Here is a 21,415-nt window from a genome sequence, read left to right on the forward strand (position 1 = left end):
TTTAATTTTCTCTCTACATTTTTCCCAATGATTTTATTGCAATTTTGTAATTATATTTTTAGTACAATTTCTAATTAAGTAATAAATTATAGTATCACAAAAAGATATATGAAAAATTTATAAGAATTTTTACATATGATATTTAATATCTTTATTTAATTATTTTGAAATCAAACTAATTAATTCAATAGATACAAAAAATAACATTTTTTATGAAAGTTTATTTCTTTTGTTATATTTCAAATTTTAATGATGAAAATCATACCAATAGTTTAAAATATATATTTAATAATTATCATATGAGCTTATTTGATATTACCAGATAAGCTTATTTGAATGTGCATTTCTTTACATATGTTGATTTATTTATTATTTTAAAACTTATTTAATAAGAAATTAATAGTTATCAATGTTAGTCTATGAAAGATCGATATATAGAATTTATTATCTATGATACAGAATTATAAAAATAAAAAATAAAAAAATTCTTTAGGAGATTAAATTAAATATCATAAGTTATATTTTACTATCAATATTACTATTTCATTTGTTTTAATATTATTTTTATGAGTTACTCACAGTAATTTTCAATTGATAATTATTTGTTTTTAATATGCTTCGTTTTTTTCAGATTATGACATTGATAAAATCCATAATTTGGTTGGTTTTTAGGTTATTGTACTTTATATGTGGTGTTTGAATATATAATTTTTTTTAAAAAATTGTTTCGGTTCATTTTGTTCTATATATTATGTTCATTACAATGTATTATATAACATAAAATCAACTGTTTGAATTTTAATTTGGAAAACAATTTTGAAAGTAAGTTATATAAGTTCTTATAAATCGTTTAATATGACAAGAAATTAAGCCCAGATAAATAACAAAATGATTCATTTTTTTAAATTTTTATAATATAATTGATATTACGTGCAACGCACGTGCATCATACTAGTCTTCTAAACCGCCCCATTCCACATACGGGGCAAGCTTGGTGCTCTGTTATATCGAATGAAACATTGTTTGAAGAACATAAACTCCAATATTGTATTCTTTTGTGTTGTATGTTAATTTCTCTTTTAACTTTCTCGGATTGAGACTTTTGAATGACCTGTTATGTTAATAGTGCTTAAATTTTTTTTTAATAAAAGCATTTGCTTTGGCTGCTAAATATAGCACAAAAAAATATTGGGAGATGACAGAGTTACAATAAAAAGAGAAATTTATACTCCACAGTTCTGCCATTTATTTAATTTTAATTCACTGAACTTGTTTTTCATTCTAAACTAAATTAAATTGTCATCGCTTCATGTTTCCATATTTTCTCCAACTATAAATCTTTGTCGATCACATACTTCTCGAAACATTACGTTTGATTCAACTTATTAAATATCACTCACACACATATCAAATTCAAAAACAGCTTAATAATAATTACCAAACAAAATATTACATGATTCAATATGCATAATGGAAAGTATCTCATAAAAAAAAACAATTAATATCCTTTTTATCTTCCAAAACTAACTTTTAAAATCCTTGCCCAAGTATTGGGTTGAATTTCTCACGAGTATGGCCTTTCACTGAAAAATGTATACAAGTGTACGAAGAAACTGAACCAGATCATCAGACAGGCCCCTATCTATGAGTTAACGTGAAGGCAACTAGCCAACTGTTAGCTTTGCAAGCAGTAGAATCTTCGTCTACTACCTATATGTTGAGTCGGGGTGGAGGGCATTAGATACCAAAAGAATTTTAGCAGAAAATTGTGAATGAATATTTTTCATGTTGAACCTGATCATATGAATGCTTGGAGTAGGCTCTGAGCAGAGAGTGTTTCATCTGGTGTCCCAGATATGGAGACTATTCTATCGGTGGCTCCAGGCTGAGGCTCGAGAATTACGATTTTTGCTCCAGAAATCTATTTATCACATATTCACTCATTAAAAACAGTCTATAAACATAGTTTGTCAATAAACTTTACGGTAGTTTGCATCAAATTTTAATATACGAAATCAGCATCTCATCCCCAATGGGAATACAGACAATTCGATTAAAAGGTCCCAAAACCCCCAAATATTTCATCAGATCATTAATGAAAGCGATGTACAGTGGCTGCTACATGTTTTCCACGAAAAACAGGAAGAACAGTAACTTTCAGATACCTGTCTCAAACGATCCAAGTTGCTCCCATTTTCCCCATAAACGGAACCAATGGCATACGCAGGCACAACAATCTCCACAGTCGTGTTTGCCACAATTTCAGATCCTCTTCCACTGCCAACACAGATAGAAAAGAAGCACAGAATTTTTCTTTGGACGCTTTGTAAACGAACTTTCTACATGCAAGCAAACCATGGCCATCCCATGGTATGACTTTCATTACACGAGGTAACCAAAAGAGTTAGTACAAGGTAACCAAAAGAGTTGGTACATAACATAATATCTTCAAATCAACATTGAGGGCTCGGTTATATATAATCATAGCCTCTTGCGCACTAAGACATGTGGGTATTGTAGATCATAGACGTGAGGCATTGGGCCAGGCACACTAATTGAAACAAGAAGTATTTGGATAAAATACCAGAATCTAAGTAGTGGGAAAAAAATTATCTCATGTCATCCAAGATGTGCTTTTAAAATTGATGAGCAATGATAACACAATTCTTCGTAGTTTACTGGAGAAAATAAATGAATATCAATATGTTGCATCCCAAGCCTTTGAAGTGCAGTTAAACTTGTGTATCTCAGCCAAGCCTAGCACTTCATTGAAAGGTAGGGTCCTAGCTTGCATCAAGATGCTAGGACTAAGCCTCACTGATGATCCACTGTTGGGAGGAGCAAAGTCATATATTGCTTTCCAGAAGAGTAGACATAAAGTACTGCGCTTATCAGCTATATGTGAATAACAGCAGAAGAATGTCCAGCTTAAATAATGGCAACATATTACTTGAAGGGCCATGACTCAGATCAAATCTTAAACTGAACAAAGATACACTACACCAAACAGTGCAGGGTATCCTATGTAGAAAGTAATAATTAGTTTCCTATTTTGACAAAAAATGTTCTCACGAATAAAATAAGCATTGGCGTTTAGCCTCGATCAGACGTGATCAGTTTAAAAAAAACAACAAGCCGATCGATTTTTCCGTAATCCACATAACATGAATACCACTCGTATACAGAGTACCATGAAGCAAACCAGCTGAACAAAATCATCATTACTCATTGTCCATCAGATCCCAGAACTACCAAATATCAAAACTTCATAAGCATTAAATATCACTTAGTGATGTACTTCCACAGTTCAAATTTGTTTTTTTTAGCTTGACAAAAAACACCTTGCCAATATAAGATTTGCCTTCTAAAGGTATCAGAAAATGACATAGCAATTACTTATGATTCCTAGCACAACAGAAATTTCATATATTTCTAAAAATATAATTAAAGGTAACCTAGCACATGTTAGATTGTTAATAACAAATAATAGTGTAAAATAACCGGGATTTTGAAAATCGCAAATGGTACCAACCTGCCAAGTTCCACAACACCTTGAATTGAATGCATCTTTCTGTCCATTTCCATACCACGCCCCAGGTCTTCTCCAGAAATTTTCTGCATACAATGAATGATTCATCCGACAAAAATTTGGTAAATGATAAAGCTAGATAAAAGAAGAGGTAATGGTGAAAAATATCTAAAAATTCTCACCAATGATGCCAATAAACTAGGCGAAAGAAGCCGGTCAATATCGTAGGAAGGTCGTTTATCTATACTTTGTGGCAAAGACTTGTGCTCATTAAGATTGTCGGGTGTGACAAAAGATGGATACAACCCAAATGGAAGATGATCTCTTACTCTCAAGTAAGGATTCTTCTGAATAGTTCCACTTCCAATTGACGGTTTTGCAGACAAGATGTTATCTCGTAATCTAGCAGTTACCTTACTGAGAGCATCTTGAACACCTAAAAACTCCCCAGTTATCTGAAAAACAGAAAAATCATACAACTATTTAGGACTTACACAACGATCATTGCGCAAAAGGCACAACGACCACACTGAAGGCAGCAAGTGAAATTCCAAACATTCAAAATTATTGCACCTGAACAACTTCATCATTTTCCGAGCCGCACTTAGGAACTTGGTTGCCACCAATAATCCATATGCCAGCACCAGTTACCTTTCTCATCTCTGAAATTATTGCGCCTCGTTCCCCTAACAGACAAAAGATCTGATTCGCTGGTACCAAAAGTCGAGCGGATACAGCTGATCTTTTTGAATCCAAATCCCTTCCCTTCTGCACACGAACCTCCATACACCTATTGAAGACGAGGATGGCTGCTTTTTGTGCAGGCGAGTATTGTCTCTCTACATTCTACACAACCACAAAACAGGGAAAACAAATAAACTCATATGCCCATGTAAACAAAACGAGAGTAGTAAAAGTGAAACTGAAAATACCTCCACAGCACTAATAATTATTACGATTTCGTCAGACTCAGCTAAAGCACGCCCAACACGTATGGAAGCACCACTTTCACTTTCAAGAGCCCTGACAACTGATCCTTTTTTGCCAATAATAGCACCAACTTGGTATTTCGGGCATAGCATCTTAAAAACAACTTCTTGCTGTAATGTCATAGAGTCCACGGTAGAAATCTTTTCAGGCGCTGATAGTAAAGTATCATCTCTTAAAGTTTGCTTAATGGAGTTTGAAGGCATAAATTGTAGCATTGGATTCTGCTGCCGAGGTAAACCCATAGGTGGAATTGATGAAGACTCCACCTCAAAAGGCCGGGCTCCGTGCATTGTTGTTCTCTCAAATGATGGAAACTCTTGTAGGCGGCTAGTGACAGCCACAAGAGTTTTCTTAACAGCCAAAACATCTCCTTCAATCTGTAAATACATCAAACCAATAATCCGTAACAACCAGAAACTGACCAGTGTGATCCTGGCATGCTAAGTGCTTTGTAACAGAGAGAACAAAAATCCTAGAAGTTCATACATAGCAAATGCCATTGCATGTTCCCCTCTCTCCAACTCTGGACAGAATTAACTTTTTTCGCTAAAAGTTTCTCATGGCACAGATACTTAACCAGCACAAACAACCTACTGGGAGAAACCATGTTTTGCAAGGGTTTTAACAATTGAATTTTTCTAAAGATAAAAGAACTCAAGAAGGCATGACAATGTCAAAATGAATCCCCTTTGAAGCTACTTCACTACACATGTTTTAGGGACATGGTGTTTTCACCAGTTTGGATTTAGAAATCTTTGCCAGTGAACTGGAATATTCCGCAATTTAAATTCAATTGCATGGAGACGTTTTCTAGTCACTCCACAAATGCATGCCTATTTTCGGAAAAGTACTAACCCAAAAACTACACTTACTGTGTAACATGATAAAACAAATATTTTCCAGACAATACTATGTGGAGCTTCCTAATGTCCTTTCAGTTTATCATTGGTAGCATTAACATTTACAAAGAACAAATATTTGATCAATTATAGTACAAATGATAATTCAACAGAATCAATTACTTCACATATGGCAACTCGTAGCATCACAACACCGCAATCAAAATTCAGTACTTTAAATTAATTTTTTCCATTGCCATGAACTCAAAATAACAAATACATCCTTTTAAGTTCTGAACTCACTTCCACGATTGCATCAGTAGGCAACGCGAAAGAAGGAAACTCTTCTGGCTTCAAGAGTTTGATTCGGGACCCGGAGTCATCCCTGATCTCGTCTACCACTTTACCCCTAATCCCTATGACGGTCCCCGCTTGATTCTTCCACACCAACAGCCTACATAGCACATTACCCTCAACCGCCCCAGCAACAGCGAGAGAGTCTACCTCAATCGCCACCTCCACCACCCTCTCAAAAACCCTCACTACACCTTCTTGTGCAGCCGACACCTCAAGCCACTCATCCCCGTGGAGAGTGATTCTATTGGTCGCAAGGGGAGAGGAACTAACAGTGATGACCCGGTGTTCCGACAAGTTTTTATGTTCTTGCACCCGGATTTTGGAATTGGTGAGTTGCTGAAGGTTCTTAACGATGGAGCCCGACTTTCCAATAAGCCCGCCAACACATGAGGCGGGGCAGACGACGCGGAAAGCTACGTGGCCCGGGGGAACATATAAAGGCGATTGATGAGGCTTGGAACGTGAGGAAAGCGAGGCTCCTCCATCAAGCGATTGGTTGAAATGGGTCGTGCTGTTGTGATTATTGGTGGGCTTCGTCCATTGTGGTTGAAGGAGCGTGGACATGGCGTTTTGCTGGTGGAAAGTGGAAGGAACTTTCCATGAAAGTCCAACGTTACATACACACTATCGTGTATCTATTGCTTAAAGTAAGTGTGTGTGCGTGCGTGCGGAAGAGGAATGAATGATGCAGCAGATCATTTTAGAAGGTCGCCTCTAAATACTTTTTCGAAATATTAGAACATTTATATTTATGGATATATATATTTAAAATTTATGATAAATACAAAATAAAATTTTGTTAAAATAATATTAAATAATATATTACAAGTGTGATTAATCAATTTTGTGATATATAACTTAGATCCATAAAAAAAATATTAAAGTTTATATCTAAAATATTATTTTTAACTGTATAAATCGAATGAACTCATTTTACGAGTAGACCGTCACATGTTACGCACACTCATCATATATAATTGTATACATTTTGGAATAATTGATTTTGAACATAAGTCAGATTTTTAATAAAACCATGAACAATTCTATTTATTACATATTCGTAATTTATATGAATAATATATAATTTTTTTTTATCAAATATAAAATTAATTCATGAATAAAATATAGAAATATTTGAAAATTGGATTATGATACAAGAAGCCTTAAAAAAAATTCATAACGCGAAATCTTAGCATTGATTATTTTATGTAATTTTTTTTCGTTTCAAGTAATTTTTAATAATAAAATAACTAATTGGTCAAAATCTAAGCTTTTGTTTTTCGTATGTTGCCTTTTGTGTATGTTGTGAAGAAATTGAAGCTGTTTACATTTGAGAGATAAACCTTTGATAAAATAATCTTAAATTCATTTGAATATACCAATTCTTTATACAAAATGCAAAGTTGTGTTAATGTTTTACAGGGTTTTGGGTCAAATATTATTCCTAATGAGTGCAAGTAAAAAGAAACAATTTAACATTTTATTTCATTTTTTAAAAGAGAAATTATATATGAATTTGATTTTACCATTCTTGTCAAGAATAGCCACCACAAAGTTCCCATGGACTGACTCTGCAACAAATGAGATAGCTCCAATAATCTTGACAAACATTCGTCCAACAAAAGGCACATTTTTTTTACTTGAATCCATCATTTTTATACATTTCTACCGTGTACACTATCCAATGAACAACCAACTCAAGTATTCGAAAACACGCAGAAAACTCGACTACATGATCAAACTTCATATCCAGGATTCACTTTTTGCTGTACATCTCCACAACCCTGCGACTCTTCGATATCATCTGGACTTCCAAGAAACAGTGTAAGTCTTTGGTGCAGCTTGACCGGTTGGAGGGACAAGATTCAACCTTTACCATCTGAGCCTTTGCCCCCGGTTTGCTCAGCTAGGAAACTAAGCGGACCTGCTTCATACAAAAGGCGGAGATGAGCCCTCGGATTCATCAAGAGCCCACCATTATATGGTGTCCTATGGAAATCAGCAACAAGTGAACATATGTACCGGGGGTTGGCTAATGCCCTGTCTCACTGTATCTATACATCACCTTAAACCTACAGGCCAGTCGAAGTATCATGCGTCATTGACTGAATAAATTTTCCATGGCAGAGTAGAAAAGAAATATATGTGTGTCGCGTCAATAATCAGCGATGAGCTCTGAGCTCTCAGTCAGGCTACTACTGAATCGAGTCAACTCGATTGACGATTATTATTCGACTTGTATCAAATTCCTGAATGAAAGCTGAGCTCAAACATGTTCAAATATATTATGAACCGAATTTGAGGCCAAAATTTAAAGATCATTTTCAGGCTTCAATCTGAAATTTTGAACCTGCTAAAAACATTCAAGCATGCACTTGAATATGAAAAATTGGAAAGTATTCGTTAGCAGCCTACTTTCATTGTCGCATAGTTTTTCTTTGTTCTGTGGAGCAACAGGATATGATATGAGACGTTCATATACAAACATTTTACCGCGAGGAGAAATCTTTATGTTTGGATGTGTTATAATGAAGTCGCCTGTTGAGTGATCGAGGGTAAATACATGTGTCCCAGACCCAAAGCTGGTACACAATATTGTAGCCGATTAATAGAGGACATATCCAGAAGCAATAAGCTTAGCCCTACTTTGGAGGGAGTTCAGCATTGCTTTCTCCTCTACTGGCAGATGATCAAGTTATACCAGGCGGTTAGATACCAAAAATTGTTCCGGTAGGAATAGAGGCATCAATATTTCGGGATCCATCGAGAGGATCTAATACAACCACAAAAGGGCCATCATCAGCTAGCCAAACAGGAGCATCATCTTCTTCTGAGGTCATTACAGAAACTTTACCAGATTTTCTTGATGACAATATTATGCATTCTGCATTCAAAATAATATATTTTAAACATCAGAATAATGAATGTTTTTGCATCTAGTTGTTAATGAATCAACATATGGTGAAACAAGCATCAGGCAATGTCATGATATTGCATGGGATTACAACATAGAACATGGGCAAATCGTATTTTACCACCCATATAAAATATCGAACAAATATAAGACCTCATTTGTAAAATTAAAAGTCTTTCAAATCACGAGTTTTTAAAAGTCCAGACACATTTGCCCCATTTACTGGGGGTTTACGACTAATTTTTATAAACACGGCCTTTAAAAGATTATTAATTTCATGTAAGGGGTTATGAGTTTTTTTTTTTTTTTGGGTTTTCATAGGGGGTTTAATGCTATTTTCCCCGTAAAACATACAAAATTGGAAGTAGTTAATTGCTACTTAAACAACGTAATGCAAATGATAGGTAGCTTGTTTCAAACTAGCCTCCTGGTGGAATTTTATGTGTTTCAATTCATAGTAACTCAATAATTCAAAACTTTATCTTCACAGAAAGATATGGATCTCCATACACGAAGTTTAGGCAACTATTTATTTCACAACTTCATCAACATATTTTACACTTTTACAAACCTAAGGTCAACAATATCATCGCCTTATGATCTTATCTATCTTATCTTCAATTGGTATTTTCAAGATTTTATCTTCTCACATCCAATGCATAGATGAACGGTACCAATTGATCCTGAACTTGGTGGTTAAATTTCGCCTTTAGTCGACCGAGAAAAGCTCTGATACTAATCCACGCAAACCTTTGTTGAGCCATGACCAGGTTCAGCATAATCGACGGGGAAAGCAGGATGTAATATTCCAAAAACATAAACTTCAATAACAACTTATATACTAGGTTTGCTCGTGCCAAAGGCAAACTATCAAGGAAAGAAAACTCCATGTTCCGAAAAATCACACACGAGAGTCTTATTTCTCCAAGTGAAATAAGTGCCATCCTCTCGAATTAGGATCTCACACACAAAAAAACAAATGAAGCTCTATGAAAACGTGAACATAAACAAATCAGAGTAACAGTCCAAACAAGAACAAATGAACATCAGGAATTTCAACAGCCAAATTAGTCAATAAACTTACGGCCACAATATCAAGAGGCTTAGGCTTATCCCTGTCATCACTCCCACCGACAGCACCAATTTTTTTACCAAGAGTGGAGTTGAAAGGTGATGCCACAAGAGCAGCAATCCTCTTGCAAGCATACTCCAAATCACTGAACAGCACCACCAATTCATCTCCCACGTTTTCTCCTCCTTTCCCTATATATTCCCTCAGTGCAACAATCCCACCATCATCACTAAGAGCATCATAATTCCCACTAGCACTGGTTTTGAAGTCAAACCCACCGAGACTAGACATCTTCTTTAATGGTAAAACACAAAGATTGAATTTTGGCTGAAAATTGTGAAGTTTTGGAGGGAAAACGAGTGGTGCTGAAGGGTAACTGGAGATGGGGTTCAAGAATATGGTAGCGGAGCACATGTCAGCCTAGTGGAATGTAAGCGAGGCATCAGATCAGAGCCGTCGTTTGGGGTATTTCTATTTTCTTGGCTTGAAAATTTTATCCAACTGCCCGAGGAAATAGGGGAAGAATCGAGAGTTGACTTGGATAATCAACATTAAATATTACAATAAGGTATATACGTACGAAATAATCTCTTCTTTCTATTGTTCATACAAAAAGGTAAATTTTGTACTAGTTTCTCTCAAAAAAACTCAAATTATAACGCTTGAAAATTATTATTCTAAACTAGTCATTATAAATTAATGAAAATGATATAAAATTTATAATTGAACTTGTACATATTTTGTAATCGAGTGAATATGTAGTGTGCCCGTCAAAAAATTCATTTTAGTCAAAAGGAAAGCAATCAACACAATTTTTGGAGTCGAAATCCTGATAGTTTAACACAGATTGAGAATATATAATAAACGTGATTAAATTTTTATATATAGAAACGCTTTGTAGCAGACAAAAGCACGTGACAATGAAAATACTATAGATAATTTGACATATTTTAGGAGTAAAATAAATAAATAAGTAAATATTTAATATGTGAATTTATATTTAATTTAAATACACTAAATAATAAAGAGTGAGTTTCCCAATTAGTATGTGATCGATTTGGACTAGTTTACAAACCAACTATCTGTCTTGACGGAATCACTTTGTGAAAAGATGATTGTGTAGCAAAAAGAAATTTAAATTTATTATAACTTTATATTATCCCAAAAGAACGGTTCTTTATCGGTTGGGAGCAAAACCCAAAAGATCCCCTAGCAGCAAAAGGTAAACCACCATCTGCCTTGACGGAATCATATATCCGGGAAAAAAAAAACATTCACAAACAACTTAAAGAAAATGAGGACAATGGATGAGAGATCCCATGAGCAAAGAGTCCTATGCTCTTTTCAAGAAATGCTATTTAGCGGAGCTTAAGGGAAACATATCAATACTATTTTTTTTACTATGGTTGGAGCTCAAGGCCAGGATGATTCCATCTTCGATTGAGAAGTAGCATCGGAACCGTTCAGAAATTTGGAGTTCGATTTGTAATGGTTGGATGATAACACTTTGATAGAAGCTCATTGGTTAACACCAGCACTGGCTGCAATCAGATCCACCGATAAATCAAGAACCTGAGAACATACGACACAGAAGCAACAAAAATTAAAAGGAAATATTAAACTAAACTGCGGACTGCCTAACAGTCCTGCTTTTATATTGGCATCAACTCCAGTTCGATGTTGAAAGACTCGTGGTTTATATGCCGTACTATAGTGCATACGATAGTCCATGTACCATACAATATTACCTGATTTTCATTTCAATGACCCCATATTGGCAACTTACCTTTCCAGTTATCTTGGTGTACATGGCCAACACATCTGTCACAGTAGACTCAAAGTGCGTTGTTGAATCATAACTCTGCAAAAGATAATGCTGAAAGAATTACACAAATTTATAGGTAGTGATTGGGGATGGCGTTTGTTTTATGCTACTACCAAGAGCATATATATGCTTAAACCCCTTAGGAAGATGAATAATTTTTTTATTAGAAATATTGGTTTCCATGATTTAATTAAAGTCAATAAATGACGCACACATGGTTTCAAAAAATTACACAACCAATCATTTTGTTGAATTCTTAACTCGGAAAGTATAGACATCTTAGGAAGTTGCTGACATTATAAATTGTAACGCTGGCTGACCTTTGTTATGAAACAGTGGTCAGCATCACTGTTGTTGGTGGGCACCAATGTGTCATATGTGTCGAAAAATATCTCGTCTACAGGGCCGAGAAGGTCTACACCAATCTTCAGTTCTACCTCAGGGTTGTCAGTCTCAGCTTCAGCAGATACAAATGCTATATATTTTCCTTTTGGTGCAACGTTGTGAGTATAAGAGCAGCAGAACAAGTACCTGTAGGAAATCAAAGATAAAAATTCTACAGATAGGAAATTATATCAACCTTCTAAATTTTAAAAAAGACATGATTCCAATGTGGTTTTGTGTAATATTGACTAATGCACTAATTTTTTTCTATTCTCTATACTTGTGTGGACAATATGGTAGCGTGCCATAATAATTTAGTTAACATACATATCTGATTTACGACCAAGTTGCTTCTGCGGTAAAATGACTTGTGCTGAATGAGACTCATCGGTATTTGGAATAGGGTGGCTCATTATGCATATAGCACGGGCAACCTTTCCAACCTTCTGGACCTGTGGTAGGCCGATATTTTGAAACTATTTTTCATGAAAAACAAAATGCACGACAGAAATACAGGCAAATAGGTGGTCAGATGTCAGGCTATTTACTAGGTAGAAAGTCACCTTATCTGGTAAATATGACGGATCACAAACAACTTTCTTGCATTTCGCAGTTTCTCCTTCAGAAGTTACACCAATTACTTTCCCATCTCCATCGAATTCAACCTGTAAAACCCAATAATAGAACAATTCTACAATGTTAGAGCACAAGCAATGTCTCTCCCACAGCTAACAGAATCAGGACGACCAAAAATGATTTTACTGTTGATAACAGACTGTTGAATATCTAAAGATAATTATTTGGATAATTGGTTGCTTAGATAGGTTTTTTGAATTTAAAGTGGATTAGATTGCTTTTATATTTGGTAGACAAGATAGGATGTCTATTTATTCAGAATGTATCTTTCATTTTTATCCATAACAGCCGATGACCAAGTATGGCATGGCTTTGACGGAGTTGACCTATCTCTTTTCTTCAATCTTGAAAGAAGACATGAATGTTAAAACCAATGATAGAATTACAGATTTATCAGCTGAACAAGAATACATTGAATACAGTAGAGTAGCATCCAAAATGCCAAATTCTTGAAGATTACCTTGCATTGTGGCTTGTTTAGCATGTAAGTCCCACCATAAACTGCACTTAGGCGTGCAAATGACTGTTAATTATGGTGCACGCTAAGATGTGTCAATACACCATAAAAATGAGGATAATTCTCCGCATGAAAATGACTTATGGGGAGAGCCAAACCTGAGGCAATTCTCCCAGTCCATACAGTGGATAGATGTAAGGGGATCCTGCCTGAAAACGTGCCAGAGATTCTGCATATAGCTTTAGAAAATAGAATATGGTAGGCATTGTTACCAGAATTTTCACAAATTAAATACTTAAGAACAATTTTCATGCTGTGCTTAAGGGAATTTTGGATCGCCTTCTAAGCCTCTGTTATTTCCAAGAAAAATGTGGCCACAAACATGTGTTGTTTTACCTCTTCAAAACCATAAAAAAATGACCATGCAAATCTAATTAATACCAAACTCGTCGTGTTGTAAAATGGCATTAACATTCTACTTGTCGAAATTCAAGTCACTCCAGATGCACGCCAATACAGTTCAGAAAATAAAGTTGCATTATCATATTCCAAGAAGACCTCAAATGACTTATTCGGTTAAGTTCTTACAACATACTACACTTACTCTCAGATAAACAATAACTTGCTAGTTGCTTAATGTTGTATGTACCTTTTGCTTTTATGTAATAAGATTCAGATATCATCTCATATAGACAGAGGAAGCATGTACATGACAAACTGCATCCATGAAACAGCCACAAATTGTGTAAATGCAAAATAGTTCAATAATCAGAAATGTGCTATGACCTAGAGCAAAACAAATGTATTATGTCTTAATTCCACGAAAAAGTTTAATCAATGCAAGTGATAATGAACGCTACACTTCAGGTAAAATACCCACCTTCATTCTCTTCACAAAATCCATAGCTGGCTGGTCCAAGTAACTATCATCCCTATGAAGTGCCAAAGCATGGCCGATAAAATCAATTGTGTCGTCTTCAAGTTCATATTTTCTGAATTCAAAGAAAATTTGGGATAGCCATCTAGATATGAGTATATCAAGCACAGTACATAAAAATATGACAGTCCCCCTCATTTTCATTTCCCTCATACACCCATATTTAACTAAGAAGAGTACATATCTAACGAAAGATTAAAGAATATTTCATGTTGAATACAGATTTTTTTCAAAAAGCATGTCGAATACATGATATAACACTTTATTCATTCAAATAAGCTATATCAGTAACCTAGAATAATTCATACTTGAAATTCTTTCACTTTGGAAAATTCAATAACCATCCATTGTACAACAGTTGAAGAAACCACAACAATAAAATAGGAAAATATCGGTAGGAAATCTGTTTTCCATGTTTTGTGTTTCTTTGTTCAATCAAATGCCTCTAAACCATGCAGAAATTTCGCCATTTAGACGATCTCAAACTTTATTTTTCTTAGCGGGAGGGATTGCACAATTGTATGATTCCACATATTGAGCAAATCTTTTATATTGTCAAGGAAACGGATTTTCTGAGATATGCTGTCAGCAAACGGGTTTGGCGAAGATATCATGAATTATCCATTAATAACACGAAACTAGCACAGATTCTATTTGATTAAGCCAATATTACTCTGCCCTGCATGGGGGAGGTAAAATTCCCTCTCTATGGGGACACATGGTTTCATGAAGTTTTAGACCTAAAATGATCAATCATGCGATCAACAAAGAAGAATCTATTATCGATAAGAATATGTGCATGTGTAGACATCTAATAATATCGACCATAGATAATAAAATAGAGTTTCACAAATGCACAAGGTGAAAAAAACCAACGTAATAAGCTCCTTTGCTGTGATTGAGTTCAAATCCATCCCTTCGTGAGTCTTAGTATCAGACCCTTCAAATTCTTGGACAAAAACAAAGAACTTCCGAGCACGGCGCTTTTCAAATAGCCCCATTAGTGGAGATTTCAATGCTTCAACATCAGTTGCTGGAACTTTGTGAATCTGCATTTAACATTTGAGAGAAAGTAAAGACAAATATAAAGCCGTGCATGAGAATGACTGGATAAGATCAGGTGAGTCTTGGTTCAAGTGGCATACCTTTCCTTTATTGTACACAAAGCTACCATCAACTGCTTTGAAGTTCAAATACTTGGTAACATTAGCATGAATAAGCACGCGTACCAAAATTCCATTTGCCATCATGAACTAAAAAAATAAAACCAAAAAGATTTCATCTCAGCCAATTTTCATAAACACATATAATCACATAAAATGATAATATAAGATTTAAAACCATGAAAGGGAGGGCTTTATTTACCAATCTCTAATACCACAGATGCTAAGCACGAGATACCAAAAATCTAAATGAGATTTGATTATATGGTAAAATGCCTTAAATTGGTAATAAACATAAATCCTACATACCTTCGGTATCATATCAACATTGTACTCTCTACTTGCACCTAGTTCCGCAGGAGGCTGATCATTTCCTCTGAAGCGTTTCCAAAGCTACTTAATGGAAAACAAATGAGTCATAAAAGCTCGTTAACTGGAAGAAGATCCAGCAACACTTCTCCATATGTACTCCAAATTCTTCATTTTTTTTCAAACTGGGCCTTTTTACTGTAGATTTTCTTAGAAAAAATTTAGCATTCAAATTAAAAAAAAAAAATCAGTTCTTAGGAACTACCTGAGTCAAATTGATAGAGCTGGATTCTCCTCCATAATAATCATTCTTGTCCATGTGTAGAACCTGGTCGAAAAAACTCGAGATTAGTTAAACATTTTACTGATAAATTGGCAACAAAAAACTAATCAAACTCAGTTAATCAACAAATCAAAAAATTACATGCTTATTCAATAAAAACTACAAGTGGATTTCTGAGTAGGTTCTCTGAAAAAGTAAAATCCTCATCTTATAGAATAATGGATTAAAGAACAGGGAAGGGGGAAAAACAATTTCTCTGCGTATGAGTTCAGCCATGCATTACTGATGAATAAGTCGATGAAAGAACATTAAAAGAACCAAATAAATAATGGGATCAATAAAAAAAATACGTAAACTTTAACATCAAACTCATTCATGCATTGCCACAGGCAATAAGCATACAGAAATCACAAGTATCTAGTATACACGTACACATATAAACAAAAACGTAAGCCAAAACACAACGATCCTCACTTTTAGCCCATCAACAGATAGAAGACCACTGAGAATGCATTCTTTGAGGCCAGTGCCCAGAACGATGACATCATACTCTTCATCCATGACGATCGAGTAGTAGATGAGAAATCCCGGGAATTTCCAATAAAAGGGAGTCCAAGAAACTGCAGAGGAGAGGAAAACGAAACCCAGAAACTGAGGAGAAGAACAGAATGTGAATTAAGAGAAATCGAGGGAGTAGCATTAACGGAAACGAAGACATTTTTTGTGCAGTGTGATTTGCAGAGGAACGAGTCTTCAGCGAATGGGAGGGAGGGGCCATCGCCATTTCTAAATCATGACGCTATTTCGTGGGCACAGCAAATCATTTGAAATAATTAATATTTATCAAAATTAAAAATAGGAGATAGAAGAAAATTTTATTAAATCGAAATGATCTGAAATATCGATTTAATTTGAAAATTAAAATCAAATAAATTGGACCAAATTAAAATCGATAATTGTGGTATGTATCCAAATTAATATATATATATATATATATATATTTTTATATTAAAAATATTTTTTTAAAACTTTTTAAATAGAATTTGAAGCATAACAATTTAAAATTTAATTTTAGATTTTCTAGAATTCATTATTTTAGTTATGGCGTGCGTAAAAGATTTGTTTTTAAATGTAAGTGCTTATTTTAAGAAATTCTCGTAATGCATCTATGAAAGTGACAATTTATGTAAAAATTTGGGACAGAATTCTGATATAATTGATAACCAAAAAATTGTACACTATTATTTAAAATGGTATTTATCCCTACTTTTCCAAGTATATCCTGCATGTTAAAATAATTTATAATTTTGAAATTTCAAATTTTATTTGCACTTTTGATCTATTCTCATTCATTAATTAATATTTTGAACTCCATCGTCTGCTATTTAATCTTGATATATAGATATCAAACTATTTTCCCATATACACAATTACCACCCTCTTAACAAATATAGTATTTTCAAATTTCACAAAACAGATTTTTAGAAAAATTAAATATATAAGTTTCGAAGATGTTATTGCTACTTAATTATTAAATTCATAGCACATTCCAAATATTAGTAACAGAATAAATACATTACATGCCCATATATATATTGTGAGGTAGAAAACAACTTACTAGCTATAAACTAATTATTAAGGAGTAAAATGCAAAAAACCATTTCTTCATAGATACATACATGATACATATGTCTCCTCCTAATAATTTGGATCACCTCTGCCTGTTGTTTTAACATTGCATTCTCTTCCTCTAGTTCCAGTTCCTGCGGTTTTTGAGGACGTAACTTGTATAAGTAGACGAAAGCCGAAGAAACAGGAGGTAAGCGGAAGATCACTTATTTTTTCTCAGATTTATCATATGTTATAGACATGTATAGTTTTTCTTGCTGTTAATTACATTAAAAAAAACTAATTAAAATATGTAAAATGGCTTAGAGATTCAGGGCACTATAACTTTAATTCAAATAGAAGATATCATGAGAATAAAGTAATAAACATAGCTCTATATTTTAATTTGAAATATTTAAGTTATCATTAGTCCTTTTCATGACTTACCCTCATCCTCAACGAGCTTATCTCTTGGAAAAGCATGTTGTCCTGCAACACGTCCAAGGACTTAGATATTATATATGATTTAACAAGAACTTTGATGAAAACTGAGAAGAAATAGGACAAAAAAACGACCTTTGTTTTTCCAAGACGGCTTAATCCACCCTCGACCAATTTCTCTAGTTTTATCAAGTCGTCCAGCCCAAGTCCTTGAAGCTCTTCTCCCTTGAGTCGCCTGCGAAAAAATTAGAAAAAGAAAAAGGAAGAAATATCAAGACATTGTGCGTGGAAATATATGCAACAAGCTCTTGATCATGAGTTTCATACTGTAATTCAATAGTCCTCTCCATGAGCTCCTTCTTCAGCCCTTCATTGCCATTATTTTCATGCTAAAAGGTGAAAGAAATCACAAAAGAATTTAACGAGTTGGAACGATATAACTTTGTAATAAAATTTAAGTTCTTCTTAGATCTGAACCTACACACAGGTCATAAACGAATCGTTCCATATTTTCACAGTAAAACACGTGTTAGAACTAGATAGACGGCGAAAAGTGTGGGAACTCACCTGATCTTCTTGAGGAGGCCATTGTCTTAATTTGTTGGACTTGTCTGTCAGCAGCCTATGCTTTTGAATGAGTTGTGTCATGCTTCAAGGATAAGAAATCATAGGTATATATGAATATACTCAATTAATTAACCCGGTCATTCAGCTAAATTTAATAGAGTTTAAAGATAATATAACGTAACATTAGATGTTCTACTTATATACGTATATGTGTGATAAAACTGCTGGTTCCAAATAAATTGTATTAAATCTCCATATTTGATATGAATAGGTAGCACACTGATTCGTTTTGATTGATTCTATTCTATGTCCAAGGAAAAAATCGATCTCGAGTATAAAGTTGAAGGAACCTGAAGGTCTAAAGATCAAGGGACAAATGCTTGGAATATGCTAGCTCTAGAATGTACATCTTATTTTACTTGAACTTGACTTCTCGAACAACTATACAATGAATGTCTACGTAGGCCAGATCTCTATCCATACTTCCTTTATCATCTTACATGCATGCATGCATGCATGATAAAGAGTTCAAGATATCCACTACTTGGCTAGGGAGGCGCATATCCACATAGCACGTAGAATCATTAATGTGAATAATATTCCTGGACAAATTTTGAGTTGTACACTAGATAGGACTGTGTTACCTTGTCTACATTGTAAAAAGTAGTTGTTCTTTGTCGGAGGTCTTGGCCTAGCCTTCCTCTTCCGGTTTTTTATATGGTCAGATAGAGATGAGACGGTAAACAGTCAAGTGAAATGCAATTCACAGAATAGTTTGATCTATGGACATCGTCATTGTGGTAAATGTTGTAATGACAGAGAAATCATTACCGCAAGGTATAGAAAGGAGGTCATAAGCGTCTATACTGTTAAATCGATTTTTGACGAAATGAAAAAGATATATATAGTAGAATTGTAACCATAGAATACAACTCTAATCAAAATTCCTACATTTGTCTCTTACATTGTGGGATGGTGAGAAAAAATATATTTTACATCTCAAATATGCTATAATTGTAAATACTATCGATTCTGGCACATAAGTTCCTATAAAAACGAGAAATTCCTTACCTTCGAGTACAATTTGAACTATTGATTTATGTAATCTCCACTCGGATTAAACACATGACAGAGAGTGAGTATTTAAAGAGACTTAAAAGATTTTTTTTATGGATTAGGTCTCTCTTGTGAGACGGTCTCATGAATCTTTATCTATTAGACGGGTCAACCATATCGATATTCATGATAAAAAAGTAATGCTCTTAGCATAAAAAATAATATTTTTTCATTAATGACCCAAATAAGAGATATGTCTCACAAAATACGACCTGTGAGACCGTATCACACAAGTTTTTGCTTTTTTTACGATGGATTAGTATTGAAACACCAAAGAAAATATGGATATCAATTAATATTATTCTATTTTGATATTCAATCATAAGAGACATTGAAGAACAAAGAGAAAATTAAAGGATTCTTTAAACGACCACATGGATATGTGAGATTATCGAAGAATATGGATTCAGATAGGATTCATTAAACGTTTCTCGATATAAACTAACATAATTAAATAGGATTTCAGATGATAGTTTTTTTTTTGTCTATTTTATTTATCAAACAGTGGCATCAATATATATATATATGGCATGGAACAAATCAACAAAGTTTTCATCTACGAATCCTAAAGTTTTCAATTAATTATGAACAAGCTCCAAGTGTGTGTTCGTGTGTGTGAGAGAGAGAGAAGCTAGAGAGAGACCTGGAGCTGGAGAAAGAGAAGAGCTTCCCAGTAGCAGAAAAAGCGATGAGGCCAAGCTCCGCGTCACAAAGAGTGGAGAGCTCCTGAGCTTTCTTGAAAAGCCCTCTTCTCCTCTTGGAAAATGTAACCTGTCTCGCTGTCAAGTTATCGATTCTCTTTATCTCAATCTTCTGTCTCACCATTTTAGTTTTCACCTTAAATCTCTAATCCAACAGAAACACATATATCATTACAAAGAACTGAAAATTTATCTAGGACATAAGGTATGGGTTATTGGTTTAAAAAATTCATAGAGGAAAGCATATCTTTAAGTACAACACAGAATCCGAAAGCAGTGAAACCCTTATATATTCAGCCGAGAATTAAATGGAATCTTTTATTCATATAATAATATACAATAACAGCAAAAGAAATAGTAGATCGATATCTTTCTGGGTTTTAACCAAGAATCTGCGGTACATTGTTTTGAGTAAAAATGGAAACTTTCTCAGTTGCTGATTCAAGGAAAAGATTAATGTATGACACACCTGACTTGCAGAAGGGAAAGATAAAGAAAGAAAGCAATAACCCTAGAGGGGGAAGAGAGAAAAGGAAAGTTATCCTCAGATCTTTAAGAATATCGCAGCAAAATGATTCAAGTGGTGAACGATTTCAGATCGAACGAGAATAATGCAGCATCCCCATATTAGGTGTTGTGGGGACGGATCATATATAGTTGGACAGACGACTTTATATTCTATATTATATAAATAGATATTAAATTTGGAAAATTATAATTATTTGAATATGTGGAACTACAATTTTTGTAATATATTTGTTTTGTTTTGTTTTTTTTTCTATTTTGATTATGTCTGTTAATGAATTTAGTTTAGTTTTTTTTTAACTTTGATTTTTTAACATTTTCAGTTATTATTCCAAGTAGAGCTGGTGTGGTGTCGACGTTTGCAGTGTTACGTCGTCACTCTTGTGAAAAAAAATTGCGTGCAACTTTTTTTTTATTTTTTTAGTGACATTTCCACTCATCCAACATATATAATATAATGATTTAAAAGTCAATTTTACCGTAAAAGATTGTTATCCTATTTTGAGCGTTATCGCAAATGGTATAATTTTTTATATATATAATACTATTTAAAATATAAATATATTCATTACATTGTATCAATAATTTTAAGTATTGTTCAAACGTCCATACTTACAAAATTTAATATCAATTACATAAAATAACACTTCGTATATTGCGCGAATGATATACAAGTTTGTATAAAACAACTTGTCTCACTATGTGAACCAAGTTTTGGTGGTAACAATAGATTCTCCAAGTGAGACCTGATTTATAGTCCAA

General features: G+C 34.0%; 3 protein-coding genes and 1 pseudogene across 4 annotated transcripts; all 4 read right to left on the reverse strand.

The window, feature by feature from the left end:
* Nucleotides 1-1,405: 1,405 nt before the first annotated feature.
* Nucleotides 1,406-6,401, reverse strand: LOC142539913 (KH domain-containing protein HEN4-like). Its single transcript, XM_075645669.1, is given in 8 exon segments — nt 1,406-1,921; nt 2,166-2,277; nt 3,533-3,615; nt 3,712-3,984; nt 4,103-4,375; nt 4,462-4,896; nt 5,662-6,237; nt 6,239-6,401. Coding segments are annotated over 8 exon segments (1,953 nt in total). The 5' UTR covers nt 6,317-6,401; the 3' UTR covers nt 1,406-1,798.
* An 871-nt stretch (nt 6,402-7,272) lies between these two features.
* On the reverse strand, nt 7,273-10,227 carry LOC142538927 (fructose-1,6-bisphosphatase, cytosolic-like; annotated as a pseudogene).
* A 658-nt stretch (nt 10,228-10,885) lies between these two features.
* On the reverse strand, nt 10,886-16,525 carry LOC142539916 (guanosine nucleotide diphosphate dissociation inhibitor At5g09550-like). The gene is made up of 13 exons (XM_075645683.1): nt 16,170-16,525; nt 15,678-15,740; nt 15,413-15,496; nt 15,086-15,193; nt 14,817-14,989; nt 13,884-13,995; nt 13,162-13,242; nt 13,007-13,069; nt 12,474-12,575; nt 12,238-12,362; nt 11,847-12,057; nt 11,488-11,562; nt 10,886-11,273 (listed from the first exon to the last, which is right to left on the reverse strand). The coding sequence occupies exons 1-13, from the start codon at nt 16,254-16,256 to the stop codon at nt 11,220-11,222; spliced, it is 1,338 nt and encodes a 445-aa protein (XP_075501798.1). The 5' UTR covers nt 16,257-16,525; the 3' UTR covers nt 10,886-11,219.
* A 706-nt stretch (nt 16,526-17,231) lies between these two features.
* On the reverse strand, nt 17,232-20,751 carry LOC142539917 (MADS-box protein AGL24-like). 2 transcript variants are annotated; one of them, XM_075645685.1, is made up of 7 exons: nt 20,594-20,747; nt 20,071-20,273; nt 18,312-18,393; nt 18,072-18,133; nt 17,880-17,979; nt 17,751-17,792; nt 17,232-17,458 (listed from the first exon to the last, which is right to left on the reverse strand). In XM_075645685.1, the coding sequence occupies exons 2-7, from the start codon at nt 20,250-20,252 to the stop codon at nt 17,324-17,326; spliced, it is 603 nt and encodes a 200-aa protein (XP_075501800.1). In that variant the 5' UTR covers nt 20,253-20,273; nt 20,594-20,747; the 3' UTR covers nt 17,232-17,323. The 2 variants fall into 2 exon arrangements, with proteins under 2 accessions (XP_075501800.1, XP_075501799.1); XM_075645684.1 differs by having other exon boundaries at nt 17,235-17,458; nt 20,598-20,751.
* Between the last annotated feature and the right edge of the window lie 664 nt (nt 20,752-21,415).

This window comes from Primulina tabacum, chromosome 3, assembly GCF_025594145.1.
Source record: "Primulina tabacum isolate GXHZ01 chromosome 3, ASM2559414v2, whole genome shotgun sequence".
Taxonomy (NCBI): domain Eukaryota; kingdom Viridiplantae; phylum Streptophyta; class Magnoliopsida; order Lamiales; family Gesneriaceae; genus Primulina; species Primulina tabacum.